General features: G+C 41.1%; 3 protein-coding genes and 1 long non-coding RNA gene across 4 annotated transcripts in view; 2 read left to right on the top strand and 2 right to left on the bottom strand.

Moving 5' to 3' along the window:
- LOC115196328 (insulin-like growth factor-binding protein 5) overlaps positions 1-6,836 on the top strand; it is a 10,091-nt gene extending 3,255 nt beyond the window's left edge. The window contains exons 2-4 of the mRNA XM_029757054.1: positions 3,655-3,872; positions 3,976-4,095; positions 4,894-6,836. Coding sequence (XP_029612914.1) covers positions 3,655-3,872; positions 3,976-4,095; positions 4,894-5,031 — 476 coding nt within the window. The 3' untranslated portion in view covers positions 5,032-6,836. The remainder of the gene's footprint in view (positions 1-3,654; positions 3,873-3,975; positions 4,096-4,893) is intronic.
- A 509-nt stretch (positions 6,837-7,345) lies between these two features.
- LOC115196326 (insulin-like growth factor-binding protein 2-A) lies at positions 7,346-24,661 on the bottom strand. The gene is made up of 4 exons (XM_029757052.1): positions 24,182-24,661; positions 12,603-12,781; positions 10,152-10,292; positions 7,346-8,575 (listed from the first exon to the last, which is right to left on the bottom strand). Exons 1-4 carry the CDS (start codon positions 24,567-24,569, stop codon positions 8,417-8,419), a joined length of 867 nt encoding a protein of 288 aa, XP_029612912.1. The 5' UTR covers positions 24,570-24,661; the 3' UTR covers positions 7,346-8,416.
- LOC115196327 (uncharacterized) lies at positions 14,546-15,460 on the bottom strand. The gene is made up of 2 exons (XR_003878833.1): positions 15,420-15,460; positions 14,546-14,859 (listed from the first exon to the last, which is right to left on the bottom strand). It is a non-coding gene; the product is annotated as an uncharacterized LOC115196327 (long non-coding RNA).
- LOC115196325 (serine/threonine-protein kinase 11-interacting protein) overlaps positions 24,613-25,822 on the top strand; it is a 44,988-nt gene continuing 43,778 nt past the window's right edge. Inside the window, exon 1 of the mRNA XM_029757049.1 lies at positions 24,613-24,698. Coding sequence (XP_029612909.1) covers positions 24,613-24,698 — 86 coding nt within the window. The remainder of the gene's footprint in view (positions 24,699-25,822) is intronic.

Below are 25,822 nucleotides of genomic sequence, written 5' to 3'. Positions count from 1 at the left end.
CTCAACCCTGTGACATACCACTCAATCGCCTGCTTAGCGAGGTATAGTTCAGTTTATTAGGATCCTCATTAGCTACTGCACATGCAGCAGCTACTCTTCCTGGGGTCCAAATGAAACATACAAGTAAGTACATGACAAAGTAAAGAACAGTAATAGACAAGAACAACAGAAGATATTACATAAAAAACTAAAATACAAATACAAATAAAATAAGAGTTATATGATATTTAACTCATAACTCTTATATAATATATAACTCTTAGAACTCTTATATAATATATAACTCCTCTAACTCTTATATAATATATAACTCTTATAACTCTTATAGAATATATAACTCTTATAACTCTCATATATTATATAACTCATATATATTATATAACTCTTATAACTTCTATATATATGATATAATTCTAATAACTGTTATATAATATATAGCTCTTATAACTATTACATAATATATAACTCGTATAACTCTTATATAATATATAACTCATAACTCTGATATAAAATATATAACTCTTATAACTCTGATATATAAAATATATAACTCGTATAACTCTTATATAATATATACATCTTATAACTCGTATATAATATATAACTTATGTAATATATAGCTCTTATAACTCTTATATAATATATAACTCGTATAACTCTTATATATTATATAACTCTTATAACTCCTATATATTATATAATTCTTATAACTCTTATATAATATATAGCTCTTATAACTATTACATAATATATAACTCGTATAACTCTTATATAATATATAACTCTCATAACTCTGATATAAAATATTTAACTCTTATAACTCTTATATAATATATAACTCTTATAACTCGTATATAATATATAACTTATGTAATATATAGCTCTTATAACTCTTATATAATATATAACTCGTATAACTCTTATGTATTATATAACTCTTATAACTTGTATATAATATATAACTCTTATAACTCTTATATAATATATAACTCTTATAACTTATATATTATATAACTCTTATGTAATATATAGCTCTTATAACTCTTACACAATATATAACTCGTATAATTCTTATATATTATATAACTCATAACTCTTATATAATATATAACTCTTATAGCTCATATATAATATATAGCTCTTATATAATATATAACTCTTATAACTCTTTTATAATATATAACTCTTATAACTCTTATATCATATATAACTCTTATATAATGTATAGCTCTTATAATTCTTATATAATATATAACTCTTATAACTCTTATATCATATATAACTCTTATATATTACATAACTCTTATAACTCTTATATATTATATAACTCTTATTTTATTTGTATTTTTTAATTATGAATTTAATGTTATATCTTCTGTTATAGGAAAGACACCAAGAGACAAAACAAATACTATTTACACACTATTCATATATACATATTGTTAAATACAGTACAGTTAAATCTTATATATTATGTAGCTCTTATATAATATATAACTCTTAGAAATCTTATATAATATATAAGACTTATTTAATATGTAACTCTTATAACTCTTATATATTATATAAGTCTTATAACTCTTAAATAATATATAACTCTTATATAATATGTAACTCATAACTCGTATATAATATATAACTCTTATAACTCTTATATAATATGTAACTCTTACATCTCTTATATATTTAATAATTCTTATAACTCTTATATAATATATAACTTTTATAACTCTTATATATTATATAACTCTTATAACTCTTATATAATATATAACTCTTATGTAATATATAGCTCTTATAACTCTTATATATTATATAACTATTATATAATATATAACTCTTAACTCTTATGTAATATATAACTCTTATAACTTATATATTATATAACTCTTATGTAATATATAGCTCTTATAACTCTTACACAATATATAACTCGTATAACTCTTATATATTATATAACTATTATATAATATATAACTCTTAACTCTTATGTAATATATAATTCTTATAACTCTTATATAATATTTAACTCTTACATCTCTTATATATTTAATAATTCTTATAACTCTTATATAATATATAACTCTTATATAATATATAACTCTTATAACTCTTATATATAACTCTTATAACTCTTATGTAATATATTACTTTTACAACTCTTATATAATATATAACGCTTATAACTCTTATATAATATTTAACTCTCATAATTCTTATAAGTATTATATAATATGTAACTCTTATAACTCGTATATAATATTTAACTTTTATAACTCGTATAATATATAACTCTTATAACTCTTATATAGTATTTAACTCTTTTAACTCTTATAACTCGTATATAATATATAACTCTTATATATAACTCTAATAACTCTTATATAATCTATAACTCTTATAACTCTTATGTAATATATTACTTTTATAACGCTTATATAATATATAACTCTTATATAATATATAACTCATAACTCTTAAATAATCTGTAACTGTTATAACTCTTATGTATTATATAACTCTTATAACTTTGTTGTAATGAAACATTCCTTATGCTTATAGATCTGTTCATGCTGCATATGGTCTATCTTTAGTCAGTGTTAATATCTTTATGACAGATGAAGTGGGTTATTGGACATTTCGATTTGGCAAGACCCAGGGATTCTTGCCAGTTTTATAGGAGCTGTTCGCATTTGTCATTCACAGCCAAGGGGTAGAGAGAGAGGAGAAAGGAAGATAGGGGAGGAGAATGAGAGAGAGAGAGAGAGAGAGAGAGAGAGAGAGAGAGAGAGGGAGAGAGAGAGAGAGAGAGAGAGCGAGAGGTGTAGAATGCTGTATGTTCATTGGATGACTCAGTTTAAAAGTCATGTCTTCCATTGCATGTGCCAAGCATTGACTTGAGAGGACCGTTGCATTGACATGATAGACCACACCACTCTCTTGGCCCTAGTGACCAGGGATGTTCTCTGTTTAGTGAGTGCACCAGATCAGAGGCAGTCTCTGATCTGACGGACTTACTAAACACACATGCTTTGTTTCTAAATTATGTCTTGGTGTTGGGGTGTGACCCTGGCTTTCCGTAAATTAAAAATAAAAAATAAATGGTGCCATCTGGTTTGCTTAATATAAGGAATTTGAAACGATTTAGAGTTTTACTTTGATACTTAAGTATATTTAAAACCAAATACTTTTATACTTTTACTCAAGTAGTATTTGTGAGAAGTAGGCACACATTGTATGAGTCAGCTGGAGATTTCTTGATTGGGAAAACCTCAAGGTCTCCCTCTAATGTTAGGAGAGGCTCTGTCTAAACCTGCTGCCTCCCTTCAACTCTTTTCCTTCATCTGCACCGATGTGGAAGACCTTGACAGTATCCCACTCTTCTTACCTCCTCATCCTCCTCCTCTTCCGCTTCATATTCCTCCTCCTCCTCCTCTTGCTCCCCCTCTTGCTCCTCCTCCTCCCCCTACTCTTCCTCCTCTTTTTCCTCCTCTTTTTCCTCCTCCTCCTCTTCCTCCTCCTCTTCCTCCTCCCCTCCCCTCCCCTCCCCTTCACCTCCTCCTCCTCCTCCTTCTCTTCCTCGTCCTCCTGCTCCTCTTCCTCACCACCATCGCAACCCCCATCATCATCCTCTCTGACTCTCTGTCTCCCCAGACGGTTATTCTCCAGAGGAAGCTATGTTAGCAGAGGTTCCAGAGTCCCTGCTGCCCCAGGCCAAGGTCCCTCTGTACGGGGGCAGAGACCACATCAGCAGCCGCAAGGCTCAGGCCATGAGACAGGCTAAAGACCGCAAGAGACAGCAGGCCAAGCTCCACTCTGTCAGCAGCCTTGACTACTCAACCCTCGCCCTGGACAAATTGCAGCCTGAGTTTGTAAGTTGAACATATATACAGTGTATACGCAGACAAACACGCAGACACACACGCACACACACACGCCATATTTGCCCTAAACTATGACCCTGTATGTGTGTAGGGACCCTGCAGGAGAAAGCTGGACGGGATCATTCAGAGGATGAAAAACACATCTAGAGTCCTAGCTCTGTCCCTATACCTTCCCAACTGTGACAAGAAGGGATTCTTCAAGCACAAGCAGGTACCCATGGACTATTCTATCCTATGCTATTGGATCCTATTCTATCATATTCTATTCATTTGATCCTATTCTATCTTATTCCATTCTATCTTATAGTATTATATCCTATCCTATTCTATCCTGTTCTCTTCTATCCTATTCAATTCTATCCTGTTATATTCTATCCTATCCTTTTCTTTTATATCCTATTCTGTTTTATTCTATCCCATTCTATTTCATTGTATTCCTATTGTCACGGTTGTCATAAGGAGCGGACCAAAGTGCAGCGTGTGTGTCGTTCCACATTTTATTTATACTGTGAAACTATGCAATACATAAATAAACTGAATGACAAAAAACAACAAATTGTGACGCAGAGGTGAAACACACACAACTCAAAATGAATCTCCCAAAAACCCCGGTGGGACAAACACCAACTTAAATATGACCTCCAATTAGAGACAACGATGACCAGCTGCCTCTAATTGGAGATCATCTCAAACAAAGCCCAACATAGAAATACAAAAACTAGAACAACCCAACATAGAAATACAAAACTAGAACATAACAACATAGAAAAACGAAACTAGAAAACCCCCCTGTCACGCCCTGACCTACTCTACCATAGAAAATAACAACTTACTATGGTCAGGATGTGACACCTATCCTATCTGATTCTCTCCTATTTTATTCTATCCTATTCTATTTCATTTCATTGTATTCCTATCATATTCTATCCTATTCTATTTTATTCTACCCTATTCTATTTCATTTAATTGTATTCCATCTTATTCCCTGCTATTTCCTCTCCTCCTGCAGTGTAAACCATCACGTGGGCGGAAGCGGGGGATCTGTTGGTGTGTGGACCGTTTTGGCGTGCAACTCCCTGGCACTGACTACAGCGGAGTGGACATCCAGTGCAAAGACCCGGAGAGCAACAGCAACAAAAACGAATGAGCGATGGCCAATTTGGTCACCTGACATGAGCCAAGGCCCGCCTCCCTTTACCCCTACTCCTGCAAATCACATGTACATGCAAAATATGCAAAAGCCAATCAAATCAGGAAAGCAGGGCACAGATACAGTACACACACATGGTTTTAAACTATACATCCACCTATACTGAGATGACCTATAACCTCCCTTTAAAGCACATATAACAATGTTCTCTGATTTCAATTATATTAGATTCTGTTTAAACAAAATTTAAAGGCTAAAGAGTAAAGCTCATCTTTTTCACCTATGTTATTATCGTGATGTTGACAGGAACTCTTTACTGGGGAGCACAGTAATCTGGGGTCGTATTTAAACATAACTCTGTTCTTTTGGTCCAAATGTTTGTCCCTTCAGAGCACTTCCCTACAAGACAACCTCAGTGACTGAAAGTACTTTACTGTCTGAGTTTGGGTCTATGTCCTTATATGTCCTTCTGAGTGCGATGAGATGAGAAGAGCTTTTTTCCGTCCTGCCTTTCTTCCTCTTTGTCTCACAGATTGTTCAGAGTTGAGGGTCTTAAGAACTAGTAACTGCTCGTATACAGTAGGTTGTTACAGAGTAGTTACAGTAGCTATCTTAATCAACACATCAACTGCTACTTCTGTTGGGTTGTGTCTCAATATAGTTTCATAGGGATGACTGTATGAAATTACTGTGTGTGTATATGTGTGTGTGTGCCTCCTATACTTTCTCCTTTAGTAGTCTGTTTTGTGCCTTACCTTCCGTGAAGTATATAAAAAAGATCACCTCAAAAACACATCATGACAGTCATATGCTTGTTTTGTATTTTATAAACGACAGCCAAGAAAAGTACAGGTGCTTTGAAAATCCAACACAGGCTCAAATCACATGCAAATGTTGCACGCCGTTTCTATTAACTTCTCGTAGCCTCCTGTCTGACCACAACACAGTCTTCTGCCTAGGACTCTCCTGTATGACCCCTGGAAAGGTGTGGCTCTTTGGGTTTCTATGGAAATCTCAGTGCCTTCTCTCTCTCTCATGACTTTGAATCCAGATTTACATCCAGATTATCAGGCCTTGTCGTTGAACGAGGACATTTTAGGAGTATGTGGATGTGGAGATTGGTTACTAGAGAACCATGAGTTAACGAGTGTGAAGATATACGTCTCCAGGATACGAGGCCATGACGATACTTTTTGATCCTACGTCCCGTTTGTGAACATGATGTTAAATCAGACGTCAACTGATTTTATTGACGCTCAAAACATTTGCCAGATATTTTGTTGACATTCCTTGAAATAGACATCCCTTTTTCAGGGTATGGTAACATGCCGATAGCTTTGACAGGGGCTGTGTGTACAGCCTATGCCTGCCACTAGAATGCATAGGAGACTTGGAAAGTTTTCTCAACTCAGTCTTAAGCTGGCTTGTATGAAAGACCATGAAATCTCCAGCATTCCATATTCGTGATAAAAAAAAAGCATGTAGGACACAAATAGGTAACAGTTTACTCAAAGCCAAACGGTATAACGCTTCTTTGCTGCAATTCTTTAACAGGCTGAAAATAGCTGTTTAGTCAGGGTCCATCAGAGACGATGGTAAGACGTTATAAGGTCATACATGCTTATGACAATTCTTACAATGCAATACACCTGTTGGCTTTAAGTGAAGTGTTACTAACAAATCTATGTGAATATCACAAATATGTCATATTTATTCACTGTGTAATTGATGTACTTTAACCTTGTCTTTTTTGTAACGACAAAGCATTTATTTAAATAAAGTTATGTATTGATGTATGGGAAGGTTTGTTATGTCTTTTGTTTGCTCTATGCTGTGGAAGTAGGGTTGCAAAATTCCGGTAACTTTCCCCAAAATTGCCCGATTTTCCAGAAATCCCGGTTGGAAGATTCCCAGATTCAGGAGGGAATAAGCAGGAAATCCAGAATCTTCCAATGAGGATTTCTGGCAAACCTGCCAATTTTGGGGAAAGTTACCGGAATTTTGCAACGCTATTTGTAAGCCTTAATGCAAGTTCCCTATACACCTGCTGCTGGCTTCAAATGATTGTCTACCAGGAGATCCAGTTACCATAGCTACCATACCACATAAAGAAACGTAGAAGAATTTCCATACATACAAAGCAGTGTCTGCCAACCGCCATGAATCACCTGAACATAGGCAATCATGTGGGTTTTACTTTGAACTGGGTTGTACCATGAAATACGATGGCTTATCTACACCTAGACCTCCAGTAAGAAAATGAGACACAAGATACCAGGGCATACGCCCGAAAGAATACACAATCAACGTACAGGAAGTTACCATCCATTTAATCATGTACTTCATCTTATAACAAGACGTTCTTCATCACAAAACAATTCTACATTTCTATTTGTGTTCCTATTAACGAGGAAATCTAAAACGTGTATTTGTGTTTGTAACAACAAGACTTTGTCTATGTGGTTTTCCTACAGTGTATAGAAGACGTATGTGTATTCCAAAGGCTATAGAAGGTAGGTTTCATAGTTTTAGTAGCCTACCAACCTGAAGGCGTAGAACACTGTAAAAACAAATAAACGGTAGTCGGAGTTGAGTACACAACCACCAAACATTTGACATGTTCACTTCCCAGCACCAGAAAGTAAGACACTTGGGCTGCGTTTACACACGCAGAAGATCTGATCTGATTGCTCAAAAGACGAATCGGTGGCAAAATATCAGAATTGGGCTACCAGTGTAAACACAGCCATACAAACAGCCATATAAACACTAATTCGCCGTTTTGTTTTTTTGCTTCACATATTCACCTTTCAAATAAGTCAAATCATTTTTTCATGACAACATTTCTCTAGATACCCTACAACAGATACATTGAATACAAGAGGTCCAAAGGGGTGAATACTAATTGCCAAATGTGCATATAATTGGAATTTACGTGCAAATCGCCCATTGACATCAATGCTTGATTTTTACACAAAAGTCTGAGATGGACACACAGATTTCTAGTTAGAATTCAGCCCATAGTAAACATTCTTCTCATTAGACTTTGTTCACCACAGAAAAGCTACGAGAGGAGGGAAAGAGACAGAGATCAATGAAAATACCAGTTAAACACTGACTTCCTTTGAAATTGCAAAGAAGAATGGGTTTCATCTTTGTTGCCTGTCACATCCTGTGCCCTTGCAGTGGAATTTGTTCTCAAACCAAGACACATTATGGTGGTTACAATGTACGATATCGCTGAGAATTGATTTAATACCAAACAAAACTATACACAGAAACAGACACACAAACATTTTATAGCTTACTTAAGTGTTTAGAGTACTGCTTCCTCTGTTGTGTTTTAAGACTCAGGCCCATCAAAGGGAGAATCAGGGCCGTACTATTTCTGGGCTGAGGCGAGGGTGTCCATCTCTGGTCCTCTAAGGTACTGGTTGCAGTTTGGGTCTCCCCTCACGGTCGGTGCTGATGGGATGGGCCGACCGGTGTGTGGGTTGACGCACCAACACTCCCCCCTCTGGCCGTGCAGAGACATCTTACACTGAAACACAGAATGAACATGTGTTTGTGTGTGTGTCTGTGTGTGTGTGTGTGTGTGTGTGTGTGGATGCTCCTGGGCCATGGAGTAAGAGTGAGTAGTCACCTGTTTGAGGTTACACTGCCCCCTCTTGTCACAGTTGGGGATGTGCATGGTGTAGTCACCTGTTTGAGGTTACACTGCCCCCTCTTGTCACAGTTGGGGATGTGCAGGGTGTAGTCACCTGTTTGAGGTTACACTGCCCCCTCTTGTCACAGTTGGGGATGTGCAGGGTGTAGTCACCTGTTTGAGGTTACACTGCCCCCTCTTGTCACAGTTGGGGATGTGCAGGGTGTAGTCACCTGTTTGAGGTTACACTGCCCCCTCTTGTCACAGTTGGGAATGTGCATGGTGTAGTCACCTGTTTGAGGTTACACTGCCCCCTCTGTCACAGTTGGGGATGTGCAGGGTGTAATCACCTGTTTGAGGTTACACTGCCCCCACTTGTCACAGTTGGGGATGTGCATGGTGTAGTCACCTGTTTGAGGTTACACTGCCCCCTCTTGTCACAGTTGGGGATGTGCAGGGTGTAGTCACCTGTTTGAGGTTACACTGCCCCCTCTTGTCACAGTTGGGGATGTGCAGGGTGTAGTCACCTGTTTGAGGTTACACTGCCCCCTCTTGTCACAGTTGGGGATGTGCATGGTGTAGTCACCTGTTTGAGGTTACACTGCCCCCTCTTGTCACAGTTGGGGATGTCCATGGTGTAGTCACCTGTTTGAGGTTACACTGCCCCCTCTTGTCACAGTTGGGGATGAGCAGGGTGTAGTCACCTGTTTGAGGTTACACTGCCCCCTCTTGTCACAGTTGGGGATGTGCAGGGTGTAGTCACCTGTTTGAGGTTACACTGCCCCCTCTTCTCACAGTTGGGGATGTGCATGGTGTAGTCACCTGTTTGAGGTTACACTGCCCCCTCTTGTCACAGTTGGGGATGTGCAGGGTGTAGTCACCTGTTTGAGGTTACACTGCCCCCTCTTGTCACAGTTGGGGATGTGCAGGGTGTAGTCACCTGTTTGAGGTTACACTGCCCCCTCTTGTCACAGTTGGGGATGTGCAGGGTGTAGTCACCTGTTTGAGGTTACATTGCCCCCTCTTGTCACAGTTGGGGATGTGCAGGGTGTAGTCACCTGTTTGAGGTTACACTGCCCCCTCTTGTCACAGTTGGGGATGTGCAGGGTGTAGTCACCTGTTTGAGGTTACACTGCCCCCTCTTGTCACAGTTGGGGATGTGCAGGGTGTAGTCACCTGTTTGAGGTTACACTGCCCCCTCTTGTCACAGTTGGGGATGTGCAGGGTGTAGTCACCTGTTTGAGGTTACACTGCCCCCTCTTGTCACAGTTGGGGATGTGCAGGGTGTAGTCACCTGTTTGAGGTTACACTGCCCCCTCTTGTCACAGTTGGGGATGTGCAGGGTGTAGTCACCTGTTTGAGGTTACACTGCCCCCTCTTGTCACAGTTGGGGATGTGCAGGGTGTAGCCACCTGTTTGAGGTTACACTGCCCCCTCTTGTCACAGTTGGGGATGTGCAGGGTGTAGTCACCTGTTTGAGGTTATACTGCCCCATCTTGTCACAGTTGGGGATGTGCAGGGAATACAGGTCTTCCAGTGGGCCTCGGTTATCTCTGAAGGGCATCTTAGATATCCTCTCCAGCACCTGGTCCAGCTCCTGCTGACACTGAATCTACAGAACACAACAGGCAACACCAGTCACATGATTAATAGTCTGGGAAATCTCAGACCTTGCAGCAACAGGCAACACCAGCCACATGATTAATAGCCTGGGAAATCTCAGACCTTGAAGCAACAGGCAACACCAGTCACATGATTAATAGTCTGGGAAATCTCAGACCTTGGAGCAACAGGCAACACCAGCCACATGATTAATAGTCTCTGACTATTACACTGGGGCCGAGCTCCCTGCCATCCAGGACCACTATACCAGGCGGTGTCAGAGGAAGGCTCTAAGAATTGTCAGACTCCAGCCACCCAAGTCATAGACTGTTCTCTCTGCTACCGCACGGCAAGTAGCACCGATGCACCAAGTCTGGAACCAACAGGACTCTGAACTTCTACCCCCAAGCCATGAGACTGCTACATAATTCTTTAAATAGTTAACCAAATAGCTACCCGGACTTTCTGCATTGACCTTTTTTGCACTAATGTTTTTGACTTATCACATACGCTGCTGCTACTGTTTACTATCTGTTAGCTTATTTCTAGCTATATGTACAGATCTACCTCAATTCCGGGGAGGGTGCTCTTCAGAATATATTACGAGTTTAGTTTGGACGGGTTTAAAATGCAGACGGGATTTCTGCTCGTGAAAAGCAACGTTGTAAACTTGTAACGCTAACGTTAGCTGTCATGGTACAAGCAAACAACTTACTTGCCAAATACACAAATTGAAAATATCTAGCTAAGATACCGATTTTGTGTCCGGTGGTAGACTAATGTTTGCATCAGGACATGAACGGAAAGGCTCTGGACTGATTTCCTGCTCGAGTCCCATTTCCGCCTCTTGTCCCAACCGATGCTGGTACAGTCAACAGACGTGTGCTGGAACACTGGAGACATTGTGGGAGGCAAACCGTCAGCCATGGGAGACTACATGATTAATGACCCAGCAATACCTTCAGACCACTGTTTGAGAAAATAAATAAAACATTCTCCAAAGTCATCTACAAAGGTTAAGAGCTGGATTCTCGGAGGAATAATAATCCACAGGAAATGAAATGAACAGCAATACCAAAATATAGAATACAATTATTAATTCACATGAAAATGAATAATGTTTCCCTCACAGGTATAACTGAGAGTAAATGATATTTGCATGACTAATTCTATTCATGGATTATTGCCAAAGCACCTGATCGCCCTCTTTCTCTAGGTTTTATAGCTTCATCAATAGTAAAACCGATTGGAATGTTCATTTCTTTGCACTTACAGTCTCTCCTGATGGGTTTTGATGTGTTGCCAAGACTCACTAATATCCAGGGCAAATGGTTCTATTTTAAACTTGGCATCCGTGAAATGCCAAAATCATTATCCTCAAGGAAAATCACTCAATGTGGGAAAATAAGTGCTGGTAGTAGTTTATAATAACACCTTGAAATAAAGCATTTATAATAGATTAGTAAACCGTTTATTCAGGTACTACTGGAATGTCTACCAACGGCATGTCCATCTTGTGAGAAGTTACACTGGTCACTCAAAACATTTACAAAGCATTTATAAAGTATAAATAGCGCTCACTTTAAATGAGGCCACACAGAAACACATAACTAATGATCAGTAGATGGTTATAAGGACCGATATTAAACGTCTTATGAATGCTCGTGTTCATTATTATGACATAGTTATTCATAAATATGTGAATACCTGGCTTACTAACATTTACAAATGTGGGTGTAAATGCTTTATTACAAGGTGTTATTATAAAGTGCTACCAAAGTATTTTCTTAGGTCGGTCTACAACAGGATGCCAGGCTTGACTTCAAGGAAACAATACAGAGTTTTCAACAGTAGGGTCTTGTACTGTCATGTGTGAAACATTTACACCTTCTCCATGGTCACGCTCAGTACGCTTCAAATGGGGGCAAACGTTGTCAAACAGAGGGCTATCTTGTCCAATAGAAATGCTTATCTACATTTTCCTATTGACAAAGCTGGCCTTAATTGTACAAATTGACAGTAAGACATTGTTAGCTGCTGGACACCATCAGGTCTGCTCCAGGAGATGGCAGCAGTGCACTAGGTTCTGTTAAGACTGACTCCTTCCTAAAGGGACATGGACACTGCTAATCATGATCCCAGGTTCACTAACTGTTTACTAACAGATGCGACCCACTAATGGCCTCGGTTTACCAACGCAGCGTCTCAAATGGCACCCTATTCCCTATATAAGGCACTACTTTTAACCAGGGCCCATATTAAGGGAATAGGGTGCTATTTGGGATGTAGCCTAACTGTTTACTACTAGGTGTTTACTAACCTGCTTGCCGCGGGGAGTTTTGGGGTCCTCCGGCTTGTTACTCTTCATCTTGGTCTTCATCTCCTGTCGGTGCTGGCGCATAGCGTTCTCCTTGGGCCCCAGCCATGGGTTGTCCTTAGTGGCCTTCCTCACCGGGGGGATCTCTGTCAGGCTCGTGTCCAGGAGGTCCACCACCTCCCCTGAGGGACAGACACGCATGCAGACACAGATGCATGCACAGACTCACACACATGCACATACGCACGCACGCACGCACGCACGCACACACACACACACATACACACACACACACACACACACACATACAAACACAGTCAAAACAGCTCTATGGAAACCAGTTCCATTAAATTAATTTATCGTTCATTACAACACTGTCATAACATTGTGGTTATATTGTCATTACATCACAGAAAAGATCAACCATTTGAATGATTAACTATACTGCACATTCCTTCATGAAATGAGAAATGATTAGGCCAGCAGGTTGGCTTTAGTACATTTGGCAATGGCATACATGGTGAATTTTTCAGCGGAAATAGATACATCTTTAAAGGTGCAATGTTTTGGACCTTTTTCAAAAATATTGTGAAATATTATAATATTTTTTTTCTTCTCCATTTTAACTTCCAAGAATGAGAACCAAGAGTGAACATATGATTCTGTCTGTGTACACTCCAGGTTTATTGGCCACTGAAGAGCTGAAGACATAAGACTTTTCTGTTAACACTGGGGCACCTTCACTTGCTATGAAGAGTGTCCTCTTCACCTCCAATGTCAAGGCATGTCATGAAAGGGCACTAGCTCATTTTCATGTTCGACTGATTAGAACGAAAGCTTGAACAGCAACCACCCAGAACTAACACACCACACTATCTGGGGAAGGGAGGTAGAAGTCCTCAGCTGTTTGACCAGATAACGTGTGGTTAAACATCAACCTCTGCAAGCCTCTTTCCAAACAGATATGAGAACAAACAATGCAGGGGGCCTGGCCCTGCGAGTCCACTAGCTGTCCATGCTATTCCTGACAACAGACAGAGCGGTGGCTGAGGGCCCACTAGCAGCTCTCCCAGGGCTCTGGGACCGTCAAAATGGAAGAATAACAGAAACGGCAGGAGGGAGGAAACAGTTGGCTGGACCTTGTTTTGAGGAAATCTTAGATGAATAACCTTTCAGAGTAATGTATTGTTTACAAACTCTCTGTACTGTCAGGCTGTCCAGTGACATACCACTATTAACGACAGAGGGGGGATAGGTTATAAGATATACAGATATAACAGGGTTGGCCCGACCTTAAGTGAAGTGTATTCTACACTAAGGAAGGAGCAAGAGGGGTCCCTCTGATGTTTACAATCCAGTAGATATATAATATGTAATACCAACATGTTTCAAACAGACCACCATAGTCCCTGTGCCTAAGATAGCGAAGGTAACCTGCCTAATTGATTACTGCCCTGTAGCACGTCGGTAGCCATGAAGTGCTATAAAAGGCTGGTCATGGCTCACATCAACACCATCATGCCAGAAACCTTAGATCACCCCCAATTTGCATACCGCCCCAACAGATCCACAGATGACGCAATCTTAATCGCACTCCACACTTCCCTTTCCCACCTGGACAAAAGGAACACCTATGTGAGAATGCTGTTCATTGACTACAGGTCAGCGTTCAACACCATAGTGCCCACAAAGCTCATCACTAAGCCAAGGACCCTGGGACTAAACACCTCCCTCTGCAACTGGATCCTGGACTTCCTGACGGGCCATCTCCAGGTGGTAAGGGTAGGCAACAACACATCTGCCACGCTGATCCTCAACACTGGGGCCCCTCAGGGGTGCGTGCTTAGTCCCCTCCTGTACTCCCTGTTCACCCACGACTGCATGGTCAAGCACGACTTCAACACCATCATTAAGTTTGCTGACGACACAACAGTGGCAGATCTAACTTCAGCTCTACTCATGAGAGTATCAGATCTAAACATCTAACTTCAGCTCTCCTCATGAAACTACCAGATCTAACTTCAGCTCTCCTTATGAAACTATCTGATCTAACTTCAGCTCTCCTCATGAAACTATCAGATCTAACTTCAGCTCTCCTCATGAAACTATCAGATCTAACTTCAGCTCTCCTCATGAAACTATCAGATCTAACTTCAGCTCTCCTCGTGAAACTATCAGATCTAACTTCAGCTCTCCTCATGAAACAATCAGATCTAAACCTTTAACTTCAGCTCTCCTCATGAAACTATCAGATCTAAACCTTTAACTTCAGCTCTCCTCGTCAAACTATCAGATCTAGACATCTAACTTCTGCTTTCCTCATGAAACTATCAGATCTATCTTCAGCTCTACTCATGAAACTTTTAGATCTAACTTCAGCTCTCCTCATGAAACTACCAGATCTAACTTCAGCTCTCCTCATGAAACTATCAGATCTAACTTCAGCTCTCCTCATGAAACTATCAGATCTAACTTCAGCTCTCCTCATGAAACTATCAGATCTAACTTCAGCTCTCCTCATGAAACTACCAGATCTAATTTCAGCTCTACTCGTGAAACTACCAGATCTAACTTCAGCTCTCCTCATGAAACTATCAGATCTAACTTCAGCTCTCCTCATGAAACTATCAGATCTAACTTCAGCTCTCCTCATGAAACTATCAGATCTAACTTCAGCTCTCCTCATGAAACTATCAGATCTAACTTCGGCTCTCCTCATGAAACTATCAGATCTAAACCTTTAACTTCCGCTCTACTCATGAAACTATCAGATCTAAACCTTTAACTTCAGCTCTCCTCATGAAACTATCAGATCTAAACCTAACCCTAACCCTAACCCTAACCCTAAACCTTTAACTTCAGCTCTCCTCATGAAACTACCAGATCTAACTTCAGCTCTCCTCGTAAAACTATCAGATCTAACTTCAGCTCTCCTCATGAAACTATCAGATCTAACTTCAGCTCTCCTCATGAAACTATCAGATCTAACTTCAGCTCCCCGCATGAAACTCTTTGTGCTCTCAGAGTCCTTTGCAGAGCAGAGGGCAGAGGTCAACTGGAATCAGGTGTGAGACATGCACAAAAACACACACACACACTTATACATCCCTAAACACACACACACACACACACACACACACACACACACACACAGAGAGAGAGAGACACACAAAGAGACACACACACACAGAGACACACACGGGCAGGGTCAGGACCCCACTCTAAGGGGGCCCCCGTTCCTGCAGTACACTCTGTTCCACCGATCCACAGAGGTGGGCCTGGGCTTTGCAACGTCAACAGAGCTGCAGCTCCATTGTTTTTACTTTGTTGTCCGGTCCACTGCTTGAATTAATACAGCAGACAAAAGGGACGAGTGGCTTCCTTGCTTTTTTAATAGCTGATGCTTGTCAAATTCCCAGAAGAGCACAAAGGAGAGAAGGTTCATGTCTGACAGTCTAGACTCTAGTCAACTGAGCAGATGGCCCATGGATGGAGAAGGGGAGACTGAATAGGTCAAACCAACACACATTCATGGTTCAAATGATCCCTTTAACTATCTCCTTTAATCTCAATGTGACTTTTTGTGTAATAAATGAATATTACCTCACACTAGGGCCAGCATAGTGATAATGATACTGTATTTCCCCGTGTTTATGTGTATATATAACGTATCACCTTCACAATTGACTGTACAGTCATGGCCAAAAGTTTTGAGAATGACACAAATATTAATTTTCACAAAGTCTGCTGCCTCAGTTTGTATGATGGCAATTTGCATACACTCCAGAATGTTATGAAGAGGGATCAGATGAATTGAAATTAATTGCAAAGTCCCTCTTTGCCATGCAAATGAACTGACTGCCCAAAAAACATTTCCACTGCATTTCAGCCCTGCCACAAAAGGACCAGCTGACATCATGTCAGTGATTCTCTCGAGTGTTGACGAGGACAAGGCTGGAGATCACTCTGTCATGCTGATTGAGTTTGAATAACAGACTGGAAGCTTCAAAAGGAGGGTGGTGCTTGGAATCATTGTTCTTCCTCTGTCAACCATGGTTACCTGCAAGGAAACACGTGCCGTCATCATTGTTTTGCACAAAAAGGTCTTCACAGGCAAGGATATTGCTGCCAGTAAGATTGCACCTAAATCAACTATTTATCGGATCATCAAGAACTTCAAGGAGAGCGGTTCAATTGTTGTGAAGAAGGCTTCAGGGCGCCCAAGAAAGTCCAGCAAGCGCCAGGACCGTCTCCTAAAGTTGATTCAGCTGCGGGATCGGGGCACCACCAGTACAGAGCTTGCTCAGGAATGGCAGCAGGCAGGTGTGAGTGCATCTGCACGCACAGTGATGCGAAAACTTTTGGAGGATGGCCTAGTGTCAAGAAGGGCAGCAAGAAGCCACTTGTCTCCAGGAAAAACGTCAGGGACAGACTGATATTCTGCAAAGGGTACAGGGATTGGACTGCTGAGGACTGGGGTAAAGTCATTTTCTCTGATGAATCCCCTTTCTGATTGTTTGGGGCATCCAGAAAAAAGCTTGTCCGGAGAAGACAAGGTGAGCGCTACCATCAGTCCTGTGTCATGCCAACAGTAAAGCATCCTGAGACCATTCATGTGTGCGGTTGCTTCTCAGCCAAGGGAGTGGGCTCACTCACAATTTTGCCTAAGAACACAGCCATGAATAAAGAATGGTACCAACGATGTGTTGGTACCATTCTTTATTCCGAGACCAACTTCTCCCAACCATCCAGGAACAATTTGGTGACGAACAATGCCTTTTCCAGCATGATGGAGCACCTTGCCATAAGGCAAAAGTGATAACTAAGTGGCTCGGGAAACAAACATTGATATTTGGGTCCATGGCCAGGAAACTCCCAAGACCTTATCCCATTGAGAATTTGTGGTCAATCCTCAAGAGGCGGGTGGACAAACAAAAACCCACACATTCTGACAATCTCCAAGCATTGATTATGCAAGAATGGGCTGCCATCAGTCAGGATGTGGCCCAGAAGTCAATTGACAGCATGCCAGGGCGGATTGCAGAGGTCTTGAAAAAAAGGGTCAACACTGCAAATATTGAGTCTGCATCAACTTAATGTAATTGTCAATAAAAGCCTTTGACACTTATGAAATGCTTGTAATTATACTTCAGTATTCTATAGTAACATCTGACCAAAATTTCTAAAGACACTGAAGCAGCAAACTTTGTGAAAATGTATATTTGTGTCATTCTCAAAACTTTTGGCCACGACTGTACAGTAAAGCACTTTGGGGAGCTGTAGTTAAAAAGAGCCAGCTCCATAACTGCTTCCCATTATCCTTTACAAGGCCTGCTAGGACTCTCCTCCTAGAATCACACAGTCAGCACAGAGCAAGTGTGTTTACCTCACAGCCAGGCTATCTGGCCTGAGAGGCTCCTCCACAGCGTGAAGCTAGCTGGGGCTGGGCAGGTCCTGACACGTAGACACTGGCTGCACCCAGCCAGGCATCTATCCACCCCTGAACTGACTGACTGCAGGCTAAACCTGGGACTCTGGATGCGTCCCAAACAACACTGTATCCCTATATGACTCTGGTCTAAAGTAGTGCACTATATACGGAAAAGGGAGTATTTTTCCATTTGGGACACACACACCTGGCTCTGGAGGACAGAGAGACAGGGAGACGGAGGCAAGCCAGAGCCCATCGAACCTGCAGGGCAGCACGGACAATTACAGCACACACATACAGAGAATAGAGAGAGGAGCGAGATCGTGCGCATCTTTCCCATTCCTTTGGGATTGAGGCCTGTAGACGTGACCTTGACATTAGACCACTTTTGAGGTCTGAAAAGACCAGATTAACTTTGAAGAGTGAACATATCCACATCGCCTTTATTAACAGAGACGGTAGGACACCAGATTAGAGTTGCATTTCAGGGACTTTCAATACATTTTCTGGTTCGCCCGAAATCCCGGTTTGAGGCTCCCCCAGAGTCAGGGAGAATAATCAGGATATCCAGAATCCTCCAACCAGGATTTCTGGAAAACCAGTGAATTTATTGAAAGATGAAAATGAATTTTGCAACCCTACACCAGACATGTGATCCAAGTCATGGCACCAATGTAACAAGTCAACTGGCCTTGATACACAAACCACCATCATACAAGGATCAATTCCTAAGACAGTAGCTCTGCCTGCAGCCATCGGGCTAGCCATGAACAACAGATCTTGGGTGATTGCAGCAGCCAAATGCATTGGCCTCCTACACACATACCCAGCACTTAAATCTCCTTCAACTCCATTATCTTCGGTGAAGAAACATCAAACATCTGGCAAAGCCAGCCCTATCCCTGCAAAGCCCTTTCACAGGTCCTCTTCCAACCCCACTCGGCTCAGTAACATTTCAGGCATAGCTTGTGTTTTCTACAAGCACCGAAGAGAGGGAGGGAGGGAGGGAGGGAGGGGAGTGGAAGGAGGGAGGGAGCCAGCGAGAGAACGAAAGAAAGGAGGGAGGGAGAGAGAGAAAGAATGAAAGGGAGAGGGAGAGAAAAGCAGAGTGAGAGAGAGAAAGAGAAAGGGAGCAGGTTTATTCTGGAACGTGTCTAAGGCACGCTGAGATTCTTAGCATGGCTTCGGGTGAAGTTGCAGCCCCAGGGGTGGAGGGCAGTGATGCCCGTGTTTTAGAGAAGCAGGAGGGATTATCAGGGGCTATTTCGGGCCTGTGGGCACAGTCTAGAGGGCTGGGCACCCCGGCAGTGGACCCATGCAGGTACAGATGAATACCCCTCGTTAGGGAGCCGTGTTATTTCACCGCCCAGTTGCAGCCAGATGGTCAGGATCTGTTTTCCTTGTAAAGCTTTGAGAGTTTTTTTTGTTGGTCTTTTGTTGGGTTGGGGGTGGGGTAACCCTCCCTCTGTTGGATAAGTGGCAGCCCAACGATGTGATCCTGATGGGAGGATGAGTGATGAACCTTGGTGTGTCTCAAATTGCACCCTATTGAGTTAACCTTTATTTTAGCAGGGTCTCTTTTGCAAAGGAGTGCACTACTTTTGACCAGGGCCCATTACAGGGAACCATTTGGGATGCTACCCTTCTCTGAAATATATTTTTTTTATAGTATGTTTTTGTATTAGCGTGATGTATTATTGACTATGACGTGTCTTTACGTAATAATATGATATACTCCCCGTCTGCCTGTTGTGGAATCAATCTCGCCCCAACGTCTCTATTTACATCATTCTCTGACGCATCACAGTAAACCGACTGTAGTTGTACCACGTGATATTGACAATGAGGGGTTACAGTCTGGGCGTAGGCTGGTGGGCTAATAAAGATGCCCATCCACCACAGGGTTCAGGTAAGGAGGAGACACGGGGTCCACCACAGACACTGTGAAGGCTTTTCATATCAAGTCTTCCATGGGTGAAAGGCTACATGCCAGTCATGCATTAAGGCCTGTATAGCATGAGATGAGTAGCATGAAGGAATGCATATAGGGTGCTCTGCATTTACCAGTGATCCAATCTTGGAGAATGCAGAACACCTTTTCCTTGGTTATAACGTGTGTTCACATAATAACAGTAAGAAGGAAGCTTTATGCGACAACTCATTGCATTTGTGTGTATTACGTGTGTTCTGCCAGATGAGAAAGACAGGTAAGTTAAGTGATGATTATTTTGATACATGAGCGGATGTGACTGTTAACCAATGCGTTTTAGTTTGACTTATAAACTGATCCTATAAACTCCTCACAAACTCTTTATTAAACAAGCCCTTTATTACACAAGCCCTTTATTAAACAAGCCCTTAATTAAAGTGAAGTGTTACTGCAATTAATTATCCCAAGGTTTACTCTGTTTCAACAAGCAGGAAATGTGATGTAGCTAGGCTACCATGGCCTGAGTTGTCATAGATTGTGGTTTCACACGTCGGCCTATTTAGACAATGAAAACGTGTAGGAAACGTGTGTAACCGGGGCTGCTTTTTGCATAATCTCATGGACACACCAGATTGTGTCCAGAAGTTTATATCACTCCGTATACTGGGATGCTTAAACCTGCAAGAAAGTGGTTAATAAGGGACTGTTTGAAAGGGAGTCATATAAACATTGCCTCATTTTTACAGGTAACATACTGTGAATTCTGTCTGAAGTACATTATAGAAATGTATAACCCAGGTATACATTATAGTACTGTGTAACCAAGGTGTACATTATAGTACTGTGTAACCCAGGTGAACATAATAGTACTGTGTAACCCATGTGTACATTATAGTACTGTGTAACCCATGTGTACATTATAGTACTGTGTAACCCATGTGTACATTATAGTACTGTGTAACCCATGTGTACATTATAGTACTGTGTAACCAAGGTGTACATTATAGTACTGTGTAACCCAGGTGAACATAATAGTACTGTGTAACCCATGTGTACATTATAGTACTGTGTAACCCATGTGTACATTATAGTACTGTGTAACCCATGTGTACATTATAGTACTGTGTAACCCAGGTGAACATAATAGTACTGTGTAACCCAGGTGAACATAATAGTACTGTGTAACCCATGTGTACATTATAGTACTGTGTAACCCAGGTGAACATAATAGTACTGTGTAACCCAGGTGAACATAATAGTACTGTGTAACCCAGGTGAACATAATAGTACTGTGTAACCCATGTGTACATTATAGTAGTGTAACCCAGGTGAACATAATAGCACTGTGTAACCCAGGTGAACATAATAGTACTGTGTAACCCATGTGTACATTATAGTACTGTGTAACCCAGGTGAACATAATAGTACTGTGTAACCCAGGTGAACATAATAGTACTGTATAACCCAGGTGTACATTATAGTACTGTGTAACCCAGGTGAACATAATAGTACTGTGTAACCCAGGTGAACATAATAGTACTGTATAACCCAGGTGTACATTATAGTACTGTGTAACCCAGGTGAACATAATAGTACTGTGTAACCCAGGTGTACATTATAGTACTGTGTAACTCATGTGTACATAATAGCACTATGTAACCCAGGAGAACATTAAAGTACTGTGTAACTCATGTGTACATAATAGTACTGTGTAACCCAGGTGTACATTATAGTACTGTATAACCCAGGTGAACATAGCAGTACTGTGTAACCCAGGTGTACATTATAGTACTGTATAACCCAGGTGAACATAGCAGTACTGTGTAACCCAGGTGTACATTATAGTACTGTATAACCCAGGTGAACATAGCAGTACTGTGTAACCCAGGTGTACATTATAGCACTGTGTAACTCAGGTGTACATTATAGTACTGTGTAACTCATGTGTACATAATAGCACTGTGTAACCCAGGTGTACATTATAGTACTGTGTAACTCATGTGTACATACTAGTACTGTGTAACACAGGTGCACATAATAGTACTGTGTAACTCAGTTGTACATAATAGTACTCTGTAACTCAGGTATACATGATAGTACTGTGTAATCCATGTGTACATAATAGTACTGTGTAACTCAGGTGTACATAATACTACTGTGTAACTCAGGTGTACATAACACTACTGTATAACCCAGGTGTACATAATAGTACTGTGTAACCCAGGTGAACATAATAGTACTGTGTAACCCAGGTGTACATAATAGTACTGTGTAACCCAGGTGAACATAATAGTACTGTGTAACCCATGTGTACATTATAGTAGTGTAACCCAGGTGAACATAATAGCACTGTGTAACCCAGGTGAACATAATAGTACTGTATAACCCAGGTGTACATAATACTACTGTGTAACTCAGGTGTACATAACACTACTGTATAACCCAGGTGTACATAATAGTACTGTGTAACCCAGGTGAACATAATAGTACTGTGTAACCCAGGTGTACATAATAGTACTGTGTAACCCAGGTGAACATAATAGTACTGTGTAACCCATGTGTACATTATAGTAGTGTAACCCAGGTGAACATAATAGCACTGTGTAACCCAGGTGAACATAATAGCACTATGTAACCCAGGTGTACATAATAGTACTGTGTAACCCAGGTGAACATAATAGTACTGTGTAACCCAGGTGTACATAATAGCACTATGTAACCCAGGTGAACATAATAGTACTGTGTAACCCAGGTGTACATTATAGTACTGTGTAACCCAGGTGTACATAATAGTACTGTGTAACCCAAGTGTACATAATAGTACTGTGTAATACATGTGTACATTATAGTACTGTGTAACTCATGTGTACATTATAGTACTGTGTAACTCAGGTGTACATTATAGTACTGTGTAACCCAGGTGTACATGATAGTACTGTGTAACTCAGGTGTACATGATAGTACTGTGTAACTCAGGTGTACATGATAGTACTGTGTAACTCAGGTGTACATGATAGTACTGTGTAACCCAGGTGTAACCCATCCCTTATATGCCAGGCTGTGAATACATAGAAACAGTCAGAGTAGAAGAGAAACAGTTTGAGCAGAGAAATATAGGATGGCATCATGGCAAATTCACTGTACTGTAGGCTAGGACTGTGGAATCTGGCTGTAGCAAAGCAGACTGCAAGTAGCTATTTCAGGAAGAGTTCCACCATAGAAATAGTATTAGAACACCACTACCTCCTAAGACCCAACTTATCTCTGGCTACATGTGCATGTGTAGGTTACTCCACGTGCATTTCTAGTGCTACTGTCTGTGGTGACCTGGCCCTAATCCATTTGAACTTTTCAGGAATCACAGGTTCTCCTTTGTAATCTAATCAAATGTTACATTTGGCAGATGGGGACATTGACATTCGGTTTAGTAGAAATCACAACATACTGAACAAGCTTCAACAAACACTCCATGACTAGTTGACAGTTGTTGGGGTCAAAGTACAAAGTCCAAATTGCCAATCAATGTGGCATTATTTACCTTCTGTCTCCTCTCTCATGTTATCCAATTAAATAGGAATGTTTTGGGATTTCTGTGTGAAACACAAGCTGGGAATGTTATTTCAGGGTATAATCAAGCATACAGTATGTCTTACAGTATAGGCTTGCTTATACAGTGTAAGATATGTTATACAGGAATAATATTGTTAGGTAAGGGGGTCTATTGGATTACAACAAGGGCCCAATAAGTCAACACATGGAGGTCAATAAGTCAAACTAGTCCAGTGCAGTTCTGGTTGTTGTTGGAGACTGATGGATGATACTACCTGCAAACGTTTATTTCATTTGTGATTAGGACATATAGCCCAAAGCCAAATATAGGCTTATAGCATTTGCAGCTCAATTTGGTACATATTAAAGGCAAAAGTACCTTGATAAAATTGTGTTATAAAAGTGTTATAACTGTGTAATAACAAATAATTCAAATAAATAGGCGTTTTAGAGCTGGTTAATTACAGTTTAAGTGTTTCTATGAGCAAATGGACGCCAAAATCATTAGCTTAGACTGCTGCGAATTAAATAAATCACAAAACGGTCCATGCTAAGGGCTGTAAGCCAATGACAGTGCAATTATTCATTAACGCCTACTAATGACCATACTTCCCGAACTTCCTCTCTGTTCCATTATAACATTGTAAATGTATCAAGCTTGTTGAAACTGACCGCTAAATTGTTCCCGGTGCTCCTGGCTCCCCGTGGGCTCGGTGACCACTTTGTGTCCGCACAGCCCCAGCCCCTGGACCAGCTGCTCGAGAGGCAGATCGGAGTCCGGCTTCGGGTAACACCGGAGCCCGCTGGAGCATCTCGGGGTGTACACGCCGCATAACTCGCCCTCTTGACGGGCGCACACCGGGCAGCAACCGCAGCCCGGTTCGCGCACTATCTCTGCACAGGTCTCGGTGAGCTTCGGGCACGCAGCCTGACGTTCGGCGGTGCAACTCGGGCAACGGAAGACCATCTCCGCGAAAGAAGCGCTCACGAAAGCCACCGACAGCAGCAGCAAGCTGCAGCCTGAATACGATATCATTCTCGGCATGGAACTTCTTGTCATTTAGTGAGGCGCTGGAACGCAACTCCAGGTAAAATAACTGTGCATGCGAACAGGTGAAGCCAGCGGCTGGGTTGAGTTCTGCAGGGTCCTACCAACGGCAGGATTAACTGACAGCTCGTCAGACCAGTGGTGCGTATGGAAGAGCAGCAGGCAAACCCGAACAGGCAATTTTGTGCTATGACGAAAATATTATATAGCCTCTTAAGTGTTCATGCACAAGTATACCTAAGACCAGTCCAAATAACTTGTTATTTTGTAGTCAACTTACATTATGGTACTCAGCCAGGTGTCTCTGGCCAACTGTTGATGAGGCCTGTATATAGATAGATTTGGTGATTTATTAAAACAAGCAGAAACAACTGTCAGACAAACCCAAACACACATAGGCTACACTGAAGTCATGCCCTATAAACCTTCTATTTAAAATTATTCTGAACAATGGAAACTAAGAAATGTAAATCCAAGATAGTATCCTCATTATAGGCTATGTAGCTATTTGTAATAGTACTATTGTTGGAAATGTGCAAAAAAATACACTGTACAATAGGGAAAGGCAAGAAGAGAATGTTCTATGTGGAAGTATCATGCAACTCAATGGAGGAAAACGAGGCAGCATTCCCTTGGCTGGGCCTGAGACTGAGAGAGGCAATATTACATACTGTAGCATGTTTATTTTTATCAGCATGCTCCCTCTCCCAGAAAATAAAGAAATAAATAAACATAAACAAAAAGCGTTCCTTCCATGTCCATTGCCACTTAATGAAAGCCCTGCCCAGAGGCTGCATGCCATTCCCTACCTGGTGGGCGCTGTGTATGTTGCCTATTGATCAGCTGGGGCCAGGCGCTGAGGTGTCGTGCTTACATACCAAACAGGCTCCCATTAACCTGTCCAGTGAGTGCGGTGGTTGCCCTGGAGACTAATTGCTGTTTATTTAAGGGCACAGAAATAAACATTGCATATATACTGTAACCATACTCTCCAGCCAGGCAGGGAGTCACAGATATAAATGTGGATTATTTTGTTTTGTGGGTGCCCTCTGATTTCATGGTATTTCACCTATTTATGGTCGGTATCCCGGCTTGCCTTGAGGGTGGACGTGAGGAGAAAGGGCCCTTCTGAAGGGGCCAGTATCTTGGGGGACATCTGGATGATGCTGGGGGTGTTTGCGTAGAACCTCATATGTCATTTTATAAAAAGCAACATTGGGGAGGAGAAGCAGAGAAGGCCTGGTTTATAAACAAGGCCTGGGGCT

This window comes from Salmo trutta, chromosome 6, assembly GCF_901001165.1.
Source record: "Salmo trutta chromosome 6, fSalTru1.1, whole genome shotgun sequence".
Lineage (NCBI taxonomy): Eukaryota > Metazoa > Chordata > Actinopteri > Salmoniformes > Salmonidae > Salmo > Salmo trutta.
Note: the sequence above shows the minus strand (reverse complement) of the source record. Positions and strands in the feature narration are given on the sequence as shown.